Source organism: Pipistrellus hanaki (assembly GCF_964339955.1).
Source record: "Pipistrellus hanaki genome assembly, chromosome: 3".
NCBI classification, from domain to species: Eukaryota; Metazoa; Chordata; class Mammalia; order Chiroptera; family Vespertilionidae; genus Pipistrellus; species Pipistrellus hanaki.
The window spans coordinates 149,784,004-149,799,345 of record NC_140505.1 but is presented as its reverse complement, the minus strand read 5'-3'; the positions used below and the strand labels follow the sequence as shown (position 1 = coordinate 149,799,345).

Sequence of the window (15,342 nt, the reverse complement as noted above, 5' to 3'; positions counted from 1 at the left end):
CTACAATCACAGGGTAAATTGATGAAACAAAACTAAAAATGTACCCTTAGCCCAGGCTCTGAATCTTTTTGCATATTTTAATATCAGGTTTTAAGGTGGGATTTGGGTCTGCTTCCTCATTTGAAAGTGTTTGAAGTAGGGTGAAATGAAGGCAGGTGAAGATAATTATGATGAATGGAAGGAAAACAAAATTTTAAACTTGGTTCGTTTCTGCTGTCTCATAGTGCCCACTATCAGGTTAATTATGGAAAGACAGGTGGTCTAGGATCAGAGCAAACATCTGATGCGGAAAATTTAGTATAAACTATAAAACACAATTCCTTTCTGTCATACAAGAGGGTATGGGAATGATTTCTGTTAAGCATCCAGTATGTGTCAGTAATGGTTAAGAACTTTATATGGATTGACATTTAATTGTCCCAACAACCCTATGAGTTAGATATGATTATCATCACCCTGTTTAACAGATGGGAAGTAACCTTGAGTAATTTACTCAAGCTCACTTAGGTTCTACAACAGGGATTCAAATGCCAGACACCAGTTACACTTTAATTTCCATGCTACATTATCTCCCCACCAATACAGAAAGATGACTAACACCATCCCCTTTCAGGTAAAACACCACCTTCTGTCAGATTTGTCTCTTTTGCAGTCCATTGAAAATACATTCTAAAAGGATTTGAGCATCATCAGAAAACCCAGTACTCTAAAGTATAGTTTTGACTTAAATTCTAGAATATTTTCCCTATTAATATTATTTGTAATTTTTGCTATGTCTAAAAATAAGCATATTTTTAAAAACATCTGAAATATGATTTAAGAAAAGACAGAAAAAACTTCATGTTTTTTAAAAGAACATAACCAGTTAGTTGCGGTTCCATTGAAAGTATCTGATAAAAACAAATTTTAATGTTTCATTTAACAACACTAAAGAATGAGGTATATAAATGTTTTAATCACAGACTTTTACTGTATGCAATTAACTGTATTTCACAACTAGCATCTTACAAAAAAGACAGTACCATTGTGCCTGTAAAAAGTACTGCAATTAAACAGAAAATTACATTATCACATGAAACCACCATATATCACAACTGTCAGGGTCTACAGTTTTTTGTTTTGTTTTTTCTTAAAATGCTATCATGATGTCTTTATGTGATATCTTGTGTAACAAGTTATGTTAAATTCATTGATATTGCAGAAGTCTCCTATAGTTGGCTATATATTAAGCAAATGGCTAAGAAAAAGCAGGAGACCTAAGGAGAATTTAAGAAGTACTGTGTGGTTTCTAGGTTTGATTTTTAAATATAACATAAAACACTTTATTAGTTGTAAACAAAAATGCAAAATCTGTAGTCATAAAAATATTTTATTCATAACTTTACATAATAGTAAGTGGAGCTGTAAATATTTTTTATCTTGGGATATTGATAAATGCATAAACTGGCAGTTGTGTCTGAAAATAGGGTACTATGATTTTCTTAAGAAATGTTACATTTAATAAGAGGCCAATTAAACTGATTTAAGACTATTTTTTTTCCCCCAGTTCTGTGCAACAGTTGCCATTTCTGTATTTCTTAGATTCATACTTCTATAACCCTGGATAAAGTTTGGGGTGAGGAAACAGTGATAGAACTATTAAGTTAAAGCTTTTCCAAAATTGCAGCTTTTAAAATATGGAAATATGGCAGGTTTCTTTTCTCTTCTGCTTTTGTCAAATGCTTATAATTATTTGAATTTTAATATTTTATATAATACAGAAAATACCAGTGTTCAATGACAATAGCACTAAACTTCAATTATAAAGCTAAATAATCAATGTTTTATTGTTTACTAGTCTGAGAGTAAACATTACAACAAATGAATGTTTTGAAAACAAAAACAAAAAAAAGGAGGTAAAACCAGAAACATAATTCAGGAAAAATAATTTAGTAAAATGTGTCAAAAATATTGGCAACGGTTCATACAAATTCTTTATTTAATAACAGTTTTTCTATTTAACCACACCAAGTACCAGCAGGTGTATTAAGAGGATAGCCATTAAGAAAATCCTGTTGCAGCAATAGTTGATTAAGTTGATCTTTGACTTGTATACATATAACTATTTGTTTCACAATTCTCAAATAATAGTACATATTTAGGCAGCTTGCACTATGTTATAAAATTTAACTTCGTTACATGCCAATAGTAGAGAATTCAAGAATTATGTGTTAGAATTCACTAAACTAAAAGTGAAAATAGACTTACCAATAACACTGCATAATGAATAATTCAACCACATTTTCATGGCACCTTTAACTGTGGAGACCAAAATGTTAAAGTCTGGAAATGTTTGGTAGGCATAGATTGCAATCAAATCTAACAAATTCTAACAAATTTCTATTTTATGTAAAATGCAAATTATGAATTGTGTATGAATATGTTTGTCATGAAAATGTGGTACTTCTTGGCATAATCTGTGTATTTGCATGATATGACAGAACTAAGAAATTGGAGAAAATAAACTTTAATGGGATTCTCCATTCAACGATGAGGCTTCTCCTCTGGGTGAAGATGACCTGGACATTCCCCTCTCTGTGTTATCAGGGCTAGAGCCGCTCTGATTGTGCTGATCTGCAGAAGCAGCACTAGATGCAGGCGGTGACTTCGTTTTCTCCTTAAAGTCTGTAATAATGACTGTCAGATCTCCAACGGTAACTTCCAAATGCTGAGCACTACTCCGATCCACGTTTTTCAATCGTGGCCTAAACACACAAAAGATGATATAATTTTAAACTATCTTTTCTGACTACTAACTTTCTGTGCACATAATGAATAAATTAAGTAAGAACAACAAAATAAAAACATCTTTGTTTAAAACTCTACATTCATGTGTATCTATTCTAGCAACAAAAAATATAATTAAATGTTTCAAGTCCTTAACATTACTCAAACCACTCACTCATGAATCTTATTCGTGACAAAAAACTGTGTAACAGGCTCTTTATTGTGCTTTTATAGCTTTATCCTAATTTTGCAAATAGATTATCAATTTTTTAAAAAAAACAAATGTTTTAGAAGGGCAATGATATAGTTACATCACAGAGGAAGCTGGAACAGCTAAGGTTACATTATACGCTGGGTTGTGACTCCACTGATGTGCATAGTTAAGGGCATCAAGATTATCTATTCGGTCTAAACCCATGACCATTTTGACTGATTAAAGCCCATGTAACTATCTGTGAATACTGTGAATATTACTCCTGGCTTTATGAGTGAAAAAGAAATAACTTAAACACAAATGTCTTTTAATCTAGTGAAAAACACACACATCCTCACATTTAAGCTTATATTTATGGCCTCTGTGTTTAATTTCTAGTATACCTTTCAAACTAAAAAAACAAAACAAAAAACAAAACAAAACAAAACAAAAAAAAAACACCAAAACTAATTTCATGATACTTTACAATAAAGATGAAATATTTTACTTCTACTTTGTATATATCATATTAAAAGAGATAAAATGGTTAATTTTATTATTTTACCTGGTTTTCTTATGACTGTTCTTTTTGCTAGTTGTTTCCTTTTCACTTTTTTCTTTTTCTACTTTATCTTTTTTCTCTTTCTTTGACTGTGTAGGGGGCACAAACTGCTGAGTAACCTGCTGCGCAACCAACTGGGAGACAGGTCGAGGTTTCCTGTGTGCATGTTAAAAAGAAAGTTTTTAAAAATTATTATAACTTAAGAATACATATTCTTCATGAGAAAATAGCTCAAATCATGAGGATATATATTATGATTTTCAAGGATAAAAATTCCTCAAATGCAAGATAATTCAGATGTGCAATTTAACAATTTAATAGCATTGTCTTTCCAATCCAACAAAAGTCCTATATAATAAAAGCCTAATGTGCTAAGTGTCCGGTTGTCTGTTCAACCAATCAAAGCATAATCCTATATAATAAAAGAGTAATATGCAGATTGATCATCACTCCAACACACAAGATGGCTGCCCCCATGTGGTCAAAGAACCTGTCCCCATGTGGACACAAAATGGCCACCACAAGATGGAGGGCAGTTGGGAGGGGCCAGGCCTGCAAGGGAGGGCAGTTGGGGTGACCAAGCCGGCAGAGGAGGGAAGTTGGGGGTAACAAGGCCTGCAGGAGAGAGCAGTTGGGGGCAACAGGCTGGCAGGGGAGCAGTTAGACATCAATCGGGTTGGCAGGGAAGTGGTTAGGGGGTGGTAAGGCTGGCAGGCAGAAGTGATTAGGGGCAATCAGGAAGGCAGGCAGGCAAGCAGTTGGGAGCCAGCAGTCCTGGATTGTGAGAGGGATGTCCAATTGGCCTGTGGGATTGGGTGTCAGACATCCCTTGAGGGGTCCCAGATTGGAGAGGGTGCAGGCTGGGCTGAGGAATACCACCCCCCAATGCATGAATTTCCTGCACCGGGCCTCTAGTATGGTAATAATATGCTAAGGCCACACAACCGCTAGCTATGATGTGCACTGACCACCAGATGGCAGACCCCTTGACTGGTAGGTTAGCTTGCTGCTGGGGTCCAGCCAATTGGGACTGAGCAAGATGGACCAGACATGCCCTGGAGCTCTCCCTGGCTGGCCAACCTCCCACGTCCCTCCCAGCCCCAATGGTGCACCATGGGGTCCCTCGCCCTGGTCTAGTGCCCTCTCGCAATCCGGGACTCCTCAGGGGATGTCAGAGAGCCAGTTTCAGCCCAATCCTACAGGCCAGGCCCAGGGACTCCACTGGTGCACAAATTCATGCACTGGGCTTCTAGTAGAAATATAACAGCTAAAAGTTATAGTCCAAGATATATGGTCAAACCATTAGAATATAACTTACATAAATCAACATGAAATTATTAAAACTATGTATCAGCCAAAACCGGTCTGGCTCAGTGGTAGAGCGTCGGTCTGCAGACTGAAAGGTCCCAGGTTTGGTTCCGGTAAAGGGCATGTACATTGGTTGCGGGCACATCGCCAGTAGGGGGTGTGCAAGAGGCAGCAGGTCGATGTTTCTCTCATCGATGTTTCTAGCTCTCTATCCCTCTCTCCTCCTCTCTGTAAAAAAATCAATAAAATATATATAAAAAAAAAAACTATGTATCAAACTGAATGCTCATAGAGAAGCAGATAAAAATACACATAAATTTTAAAAATTAAACTTGAAAGTTTACATTGAAATAATGTTTAAATTTATCCTTCCTCCCTCAGAGAAGAAAATATCTAACCATCTATGACTATGACTATTTGTTTTTTCCTTTTAAATCTTTCATTTATTAATTTAAAAAAATATTTGAGTGTTGAAATTTCTCAGTCATTATTGCTCAATTCCTTGGGGTGCCTTAAGTACCTAGCCACAAGCTCACAATCCTTTTTTGACCTTTGAGATCTGCCCAATCTTTTGATACAGGCCTCCTCACTCACTTGTTCATTAAAAAAAATACTTATTGAGAACTACTCTAATAACTGCATAGAGATATCTGAAATGTTGTCTGGCTTTAATCTTTGGTGCCAGTACAAGCTGTCACTCTATAAGCACAGATCAAGGATCCCTCCAGCTTTATGGTAGAACTTTGGTAACTAAAGTCAAGATTTAAAGTAAGTAGTCTCCATGTCCGAAGCCATTTTTGTTGGGATTTATCTATCTTCTATAATTGAAACTTTGTAGCCTTGAGCAGAGGCCTGGGCCAACAAGGGCAGGCAGAAAGCTTGGCTTCCTCCATTGCTGAGGACAACCCAAGCCTCCTACTCTCTCTGTGGCCGCAGCCACCTTGGTTGGGTTAATTTGCATACTTGTTCCTGATTGGATGGTAGGTGTGGCTTTGTGGGCATATCTGAGATCAATTTGCATATTCCTCTTTTATTATATAATAGATAGGATGAGCCCATTAGTGTGAGAATAAAAGCATATTAGTACAGGTTTTGTTTCATTAAACCAGGAGGTAGAATTAAATTCTTTCTCTTTTAAAAACACCTTTATTGACATTTTAGAGAATAAGGAAGGGAGGGGGAGAGAGGAAGGTGTAAAAGGAGAGAGGGAGGGGAAACATCGATTTATTGTTCCACTTATTCAGGCACTCATTGGTTGATTCTTATATGTTCCCTGAATGGGGATTGAACTTCCAACCTTGAAATATCGAGATGATGCTTTAACCAACTGAGCTATCTGGTCAGGGCACTAATTTATCTTCTAAATGAGTTATGAATCTAGAATTATTCTAAGTGTTAAATTCTCAGTGGTAAGCACAAAATAATAAATGTATACTCTCCTACAAGGCAAAACCAACCCAGAAAGAACCATTATTTAAACTGCTCAGGTAAGAGACTAGAATCAGGAAACAAGCTATATTTCTACCACGTCAAACTAGAAATGAAGTAATACCCTGTTTCCCCGAAAATAAGACAGTGTCTTATATTATTTTTTTCTCCCAAAGTTGCGCTAGGTCTTACTTTCAGGGGATGTCTTATCTTTCCATGCGCTAGGTCTTATTTTCGGAGGATGTCTTATTTTCGGGGAAACACAGTAGTAATAAGGATCTATTCTATGGCATAGTCAGGGGAATGGAATTGAAGCAGTGAATCTGTTGACATTTCATAAGGATAATACAACCAGATCAGTGCTGAATAAGAGGGATAAAGAACAAAACCCTCTTCCCAATAGGAGTAAAACTGAAAGAAACAGGGAATTAGAAAGCATAGAGCTATGGACAGAATGTTTGTGACCTTTCTCCCCAAATTCACATGTTGAAATCCAATCCCCCAAGGTGATAGTATTATGCTGGTAGGGGGAGCCTTTGGGAGATTATTAAGTCATGCAGGTAGAGCCCTCATGAATGGGATTAATGCTCTTATAAAAGAGGCCACAGAGAGAGAGAGATCCTTTGTCCCTTCTACCATGTGAGGACCCAGTGAGAAATTGACTGTCAAAAAGAAGTGTCCTCATTATACACTGAATCTGCCAGTGGCATGATCTTGAACTTCCCAGTCTCAAGAACTGTGAAAAATAAATGTTTGTTGTTTATGTCCCACACAGTCTATGGTATTATTGTTGGAGCAGCTCAAATGGACTAAGACCCATAGTTGCAGGAAGCCAAGAGCAGGACTATTCTAAACAAGAGGAAGCGATGACCTTGGTGTTGGACATATTGGCTTTTTATTTTTATTTTTTAATATATTTTATTGATTTTTTACAGAGAGGAAGGGAGAGGGACAGAGAGTTAGAAACATTGATGAGAGAGAATCATCAATCAGCTGCCTCTTGCACACTCCCCACTGGGGATGTGCCCGCAACCAAGGTACATGCCCTTGACCAGAATCAAACCTGGGACCTTTCAGTCCCCAGGCCGACGCTCTATCCACTGAGCCAAACCAGTCTCAGCCATATTGGCTTTTTAGATTTTATAAAATATAAGCAAAGCTGTCCTTAGGCCAAGTGGAAATGTGAGACTAGTTGTCTGATAACCATGTAATTTCTGTTCCTAGTGTTGTTTGTTATTGATTTTATTTTTTAATCAACAAATTTTCTATAGTGGTTCTCTTTTTCTTTAAGAAAAAGATTTATTTCTGTTCTTCAGTAGTTGTATTTCTTACTCTCTCTTTTTTATCCTAGACTCTACTAAATACACTGAGTGGACAGATTATTATGATCTCTGAAGGCATAATAATCTGACCATTCAGAGTGTGTGTGTGTATACATATACATATACATACACATATACATACACATACTATACATATACATATATATATATGCATATACATATATTAGATGCCCCTTACAGGAAGATTCCTGCAATAGTGCTTCCTGCTGCAGTCAATACCCTGCCTACTTTCCTCCCTTCCCCCGACCTTGCCTGCTTTCCCCTCCCTTTTCCCTGCCCACCTGCTTCTCTCCCTTCTCCCCCGGCCCTCCTGCTTTCCTCCCTTCTTCCTGCCCCGCTTGCTTGCTTCTCCACAGCACCTGGCTTCTTTCTATGTGTCTTCAGTTTTCCCTCTGGCCTGGATATGCAAATTAACTGCCATTTTGGTTGGGTTAATTTGCATGCTCACCCTAATTAGCTGGTGGGCAGGGCTTGTGGGCATAGCTAAAGTGCAGTCAATTTGCATGTTTCTTTTTTATTAGGTAGGATATATATGGTGTATATATATGTATACATATCTTTGTGTGTATACATGTATACATATGTATGTATGTGTGTATATATGTATGTATAAGTGTGTATGTGTGTGTGTATGTGTGTATGTGAGAGTGTGTGTGTGTGTGTGTGTGTGTGTGTGTTAGAGGCCCAGTGCATGAATTTGTGTATGGGTGGGGGCTGGCCAGCCTGGCCAGACAGAGAGGACATGGGCAGTTGGCCAGCCTGCCTGCTGGTCAAACACCTGATCAAGGTGACAATTTGCATATTAGCCTATTATTATTATAGGATATACACTGAGTGGCCAGATTATTATGCATTCAGAGATCATGATAATCAGGCCACTCAATGTATATACTATTTTATTCTTCTATTATTATTTTAATGCTGGTTGTTTTTCACTTAAAGATTATACCTTTGCTCTTCTGTTCTAGGATTATTTGCTCTGTTTCAAATTTGGGAGAAAAGCATAATATATAAATATACATACATATATGCATATAGCCTATTGAAATAAAATGTTTTTGCTTATCTATAGGGGCTAAATGAGCTCTAAAGATTCTTCACTGAAGCCAGAGGGAGCATAGCTTATGATGACCTTCTTTTCCTATCATAAAGTGATTCATCCTCACCGTGCCCTGTTAAAAAGAAAGTCCTCCTATCTCCAAGGAGTTCAATGAGAAAAATAAGGAGAGTATGGAATTTTAGACGTGGAAGAAAGTTTACTCAGGAAATAAGGGGCAAGATATGTCATTTATAAGATATGCTTTTTTGTGTTCAGAGTTTTATTATTCGGGGTTTTAACAATACATCTCTAATACCAAAGGTTCTGGGATAAGAACAAAAAGGTCATCTAATTAGTAAAGTGTTTTTCAGCCATATTCCAAATGCACTCTATTATCTTCTTACATATGTTATGATTAGGCTATAACTTGTGAAATTTTGTATTCAAAAATTTTGTAGTCCCTATGTATCTATTTATCCATTGTAAATGCCCAAACAGACAGTGTTTGGCAAGAGTGATAATTTACTGTTATCATTAAAAAAGGAAACATTTCAACAATCATTTAAAGGATACCTACTATTCATCAAAACAAAATATTTTAGAAGCTGTTAAACCTTCCATGTGACTAGGAGGCTTAATATTGTATATACCATTTCTAACTATGTGTCTGCCCTTCACCTCCACCCTCCAATACAATATGTGCTAAATATAAGAAAAATGCTTTAAGCTTAATCAATCTCATTACTAATTAGCTTAGTCAAACTGAACATACAAAAAGAAAAAAAAAGAAAAACAAGACATAAGATAATTACTGGTTCTTTTCTAAAAGAGGCAGCATTACTCAGAGCTCAAAAAGAAGCCATCTGATTCATGACACTAAAATACATGATAATTTGAAGCAGTATAATAAATCTCAATGATTAAAATGTCTGAACTAACCGCCAAATCTGGGTTTGTTGACAAAGTTCAAAAATCTAACCAAGGAAGACTGTATAAGCATCCACCCCACTGACAAATTTATTACACCCTTAATACTTGTCAAGGACTAGGTGGGGTGCTGAAGGTTCACTATATAATAAGACACACTTAGTCTGTGCCCTCATAGTTTACTTAGCAGATGAGAAAGACACTACACAAAAGGAAATAGCAGTAAATTTTGTCAAAAGCACTAAGAAGAAAATGATGTCCTGTGATAGAGCAAACAGTTAGGGGACTTATTATAGACAGGGTAGAAAGAACTTTATTTAGTTCATGTCTAAGCCATCAGTACATTAGAAAAAATAGCCATTACCATGGACCGCTTTTTAAAATATATCATTTTATAAATAATTTACAGATGAAATAAAGAAACAATGAATATTAAAAATTTTAGTAACATAGTAAGCTCAAATTTTTATTGTCTAATAATGTGATTTTAAAGGTATATAGACCTAAAAAACACAAAGTTTTTATAATGTAGATAACTTATCAGTTATTATGTCTAACCCTAGGAACATATCTATCTTGTAAACACTGGTTTCCTAAATTCATATACATCACTGATGGATTTTGGCTTATCTTTTTTTTAAAAACAAACCAATTTTTAAAACAAATATTTTTATTGATTTTAGAGAGGAAGGGACAGGGATAGAGAGATAGAAACATCATCGATGAGAGAGAATCATTGATTGGCTGCCTCCTGCACACCCCCTAATGGGGATCAAACCCACAACCCAGGCATGTGCCCTTGACTGGAATCAAACCCAGGACCCTTCAGTCCGTGTAGACTGGTGCTCTATCCACTAAGCTAAATCATATGGCGATTTTGGCTATTTTTTATATCCACTTCTTATCCTTGCATTGTCAAAACATTTTACTTTGAAAACCTTGGTGGCTCATCATTTTTTGAAAAGAGGATAGCAATTTTCTTTGCTCCAAAATTATCTTTTCATTTTTAGACTAGTATACATATATATCCTCCAGTATTCATCCACTTATGAATCATATAAAGTAAATTTTGGTGTCAAATGTCATAGAAGATAAAAGAATACCATCACATGTCAATGCAAAACAAGATGGTTGAGGTTCACTGTTGCAAAATGCTATATGATAAAATCCTTCCTATGTGAGAAACCATATTTCTTTTGTCCTTAAACATGTATTGTTAATGTAATGACTCCTAGGATAATGTCATTTGAAGACCTAGTCAGAGAGCTCTAGCACCATGCAGTCTACAAAGGATTAACAAACATAGAGGGACGAGGGAGAGAAACCAAGATGGCATCATAGGTAACCGCCTAACTGCAGCCTCACACAACCATTTCAAAAAATACAACTAAAATTTAAAGTGGACATTATCCAGAACTACAGGAAGTTGACTGACTGGAAATTCTACAACTAGAAGGAAAGAGAAAACCAGAAGGAAAATCAGAGGAGCTGTAAAAGCCTAAGGTACGGAGACACGCTGCGTACGCGGAGAGGTCGGAGCCAGAGAGGAGGGGCGGCTGAATGCCTGGCTGGTGTTCCCTAGCGGGAAGGAGATAAAAGCTCCGGACTGTGTTAAACCCCAGTTCTGGGCGAGACCCTGGGGACCCAGACACATACAGAGGGAATCTGGGCTGTAAGGCAGAAGCTCAGGGGAGCGGCAAAAGGCAGAGCTCCCGAGTCGCGCCCATTTCGTGCAGAGGACAGACTGTTGACTGTGCTGCTAGATTGCCCTAGCGAGAAGGAGAAAAAAGCTCCAGACTGTGCTGAGCCCCAATTCCAACTGCACTGAACCCCACTTCTGGGCAAGACCCTTGGGCCCCAGGCTCATACAGAGGGAATCTGGGATGTAAGGCAGAAGCTCAGGGGAGCGGCGAAAGGCAGAGCCCCCGAGTCACACACATTTCGCGCAGAGGACAGACTGTTGATTGAGCCGCTGGATTGCCCTAGCAGGAAGGAGACATAACTCTGGACTGCTCTTAACCCCACTTCCAATTGCATTGAACTCCAGTAGCGGGCTTGTTGGGGGAGAGACTAGACTGTCTGGTAGCGGGCGAAACTCTAGGGCACCTTTCTCTCAGAGGTGCTTGTAGCGAGTACCAAAGGACACTGAGGAACACTGAGATTCAGGAACCTCATAGGGCAGAGCTAACCGGAAGCCAAGGCTGTAGGCTCCACCCTGAAACTCCGCCCTATCCAAGCTGAGCACAGAGGCTCTTGCAGTTTTCCAAGTCTAGTCGAATAAGGCTGTCTCCTGGCAGATACAGCTGATCCTCCCACCCTACCAACTCAGGGAAGCAGTGAAAATGCCGAGACAAGGAAACGGATCACAAACGAAAGAAATGGAGGACAAAAAGCAACTGGATATAGAGTTCAAAACCACGCTTATAAGGTTTTTCAAGAATCTCCTAGAAAAGGCCGATAAAATAAACAAGACCTATGAAGATATGAAAAGGGATCAACTAGAAATAATAAAGGATCAACTAGAAATAAAAAATACATTCTCTGAAATAAAAAATATTATACAGAGTCCTAAAAACAGAATGGAAGATTTCAAGAATCAAGTCAAAGATTTGGAACACAAAGAGCCAGAGGACACTCCTCTGTAGAAGCAAGAAGACAAGAGAATCCAGAAAGTTGAAGACAGCGTAAGAAACCTCTGGGACAACTTCAAGCGAACCAACATCAGAATTATGGGGGTTCCAGAAGATGACAGAGAGCAAGATACCGAAAACATATTGAAAGAAATAGTGACAGAAAACTTCCCCCACCTAGTGAAAGAAATAGACTTACAAGTCCAGGAAGCGCACAGAACCCCAAACAAAAGGAATCCGAAGAAGACCACACCAAGACAAATCATAATTAAAATTCCAAGAGCAAAAGACAAAGAGAGAATATTAAAAGCAGCAAGAGAAAAGCAAGTAGTTACCTATAAAGGAGCACCCATACGATTGTCAGCTGATTTCTCAACAGAAACCATGCAGGCCAGACGGGAATGGCAAGAAATATTCAAGGTGATGAATAGCAAGAATCTACAACCAAAAATACTCTACCCAGCAAAGCTATCACTCAGAATCTAAGGCCAGATAAAGAGCTTCACAAATAAAATAAAAAAGCTAAAGGAGTTCATCACTGCCAAACCAGAATTATATGAATTGCTGAAGGGGATTCTTTAGGAAGAGGAAGAAAATAAAGATAAAAATGAATAACAAATATGTAACTATCAACAAGTGAATCTAAAAACCAAGGGAATTAAAAAAAACCTGATGAACAATATTAACTGTTGAATATAATAGAATCAGAGGCACGGAAGGGGAGTGGACTGACAATTCTCGGGGAAAAGAGGAGTGGGGGTGCGGGAAGAGACTGAACATAAACTGTGCACCTATGGATGAGGACAGTGGGGGCTGGGGAAAGGGCAGAGGGTGGGGTGGGAACCTGGTGGAGGGGGGGAAATGAGGAACTTTTGTAATAATATGAATAATAAATATTTATTTAAAAAAAAACCAAAAAACAGAGGGATGAAAATGACTCCATGCCAAGTCCCTGGATTTCTCTTCCCCAGGCCCTCAGAAGAGCATTCTCTAGTTTGGCCTGATCAATGACTCTTCCCCTCCCAGGCTTTTTGAGGTAGATCTTACTTGACAGATCAATTTTTGAGATGTTATGATAGAGACTCAGAAGGGAAAACAATTGAAAGAAATTGCCAGAAGAGGTTTTATTTGTGGGGGTTAGAGAGGTTTTGAGGAATAGCTTGGGAATAAAACTGTTATATGAGGGCAAAGGTAGAAAAGGGAAAATAAATGACTAAAAATGTTTCTAGGGCTATTTTTTTCACAGTGTTTGAGAAATACAAATAAAGGATTTGCTACTTTATTTTAAAATTTTAAAAATAGAATAAATTAATTAGCTTTTGTGATCTTCCTTCTGTGGATAATATTTTGTGCAAAAACCACATCTATATAATGTATTAATTTTTCAAATGATTAAAATATTTTAAAAAGAAATGTGCATCTAATATTTCTTTTTAAATTATTTTAATCATTTGAAAAATTAATACATTATATAGATGTGGTTTTTGCACAAAATATTATCCACAGAAGGAAGTACCTCTGCAGTACCTCTTAAAGTACCTCTGCAGAACTGTGGTCTTCCACTGAACCCCACTTCTGGGCAAGACCCTAAAATATTTTAAAAAGAAATGTGCATCTAACATTTCTTTTTAAAATATTTTAATCATTTGAAAAATTAATACATTATATAGATGTGGTTTTTGCACAAAATATTATCCACAGAAGGAAGTACCTCTGCAGTACCTCTTCAAGTACCTCTGCAGAACTGTGGTCTTCCACACTGCTCTGTAATACTATTGATCCTTTCATGGCTGTGTCCTGTCTCCCCACCAACTGGACTACATAATACCTACAGGGGAAGAGATCACATCTTACCTATTGTTGTAGCCCCAGCATCTAGTACAGCAGATCTTACATGTATTACATGCTCAATAAACATGTCTTTATATCAACAATTATTATAAATACAATTTAAATATAATGTATAAAAACCATTGTTAGTCAACTGTGTGAACACTGATTTGAATAGGTGCCAACTTCCAAGGAGTCATTTTATTTTTTTAATTTATCTTTTTTTTAAATTATCTTGATTGTTGAAAGTGTTACAGATGTTCCTTCTCCGCGCCCCCCACACCCCATGACCTCCCTGCACCTTGCACCCATCCCCTTTCCATGACTTCACTACACTATTGTCTGTGTCCATGGGTTATGTATGTATGCATATAAGTTCTTTGGTTAATTTATTCTCACTCTTCCCCCTTGAAAAAATTTCTGATGCCATCTTGCTTTTGAGTCATTTACTTCTTCTCCATAAATACATAATGAAGAGTTTAATGTGTCTCCTTGCTATAAAATTTTTTATTATTTTATATTTTTTATTATTAAATCAAATGATTAAAAGTCCTTTATAAGTGATTTTTCCCACCTCTAAATAATGGAATCATCTATCAGCACTATTTGACTTATCAGAAAAATTCAAATATTACCTATTGTAAGGATATTTAAATGTTTTTGTTATTGTTTCGCAGAATCACCATGCTAATAAAATTTTATAAGGACTCTTAATAGATAAAACTGCAAAAACTAACTTATACATCTATGAAGTTGATGTAGAGACTCCTTAGCCCCCATGTGCTCAGTGTTCATGCTCAAATCCCCCAGTTATCCCTGACAGGTGGCTGTGATGACTACCATGGGAAAACCACTGATCCAACATATTCACACCATGCCAATTAAATTTATACCTAAGGTTCAACGTATTCTTTCTTCTTGTCACTTGCCTAAGAAGATTATATAATGTATGGAACAATATTCCTCACCATTTCAAGAATCTATGCAGAATATTTTGAAGAGTCTGTAAGGTTTCCATATATTTATTTTTCAACATTATACACTTCTGCAGAAGCCCAGACACAATTTTCCCTAAAATCCCGGAAGATAGCAACAGGAGAGACTTGATTCCTTGGCAACTACTACGATAGTCCTTGGTTAAGTACAGACAAAATAGATGATACAACTGCTATAAAAACTAGGTTGGAGTGTTCAGCAATTAAGTCTCTGAAAAATCCCTCAAATTGTTAAGCAACATCACAGTTCACTTAACTTCAAAGACCACTGACACGCTCTAGAACAGGGGTGAGGAACCTTTTTTCTGCCAAGGACCATTT

General features: G+C 37.1%; 1 protein-coding gene across 3 annotated transcripts in view; it reads right to left on the bottom strand.

Moving 5' to 3' along the window:
• Window positions 1-935: 935 nt before the first annotated feature.
• The window catches only part of YAF2 (YY1 associated factor 2), a 69,717-nt gene continuing 55,310 nt past the window's right edge, over window positions 936-15,342 (bottom strand). For all 3 annotated transcript variants that reach the window (XM_084876687.1, XM_084876685.1, XM_084876686.1), the window contains 2 exons: window positions 3,525-3,677; window positions 936-2,744 (listed from right to left, as the gene is read on the bottom strand). In XM_084876687.1, coding sequence (XP_084732813.1) covers window positions 2,507-2,744; window positions 3,525-3,677 — 391 coding nt within the window. In that variant the 3' untranslated portion in view covers window positions 936-2,506. The remainder of the gene's footprint in view (window positions 2,745-3,524; window positions 3,678-15,342) is intronic.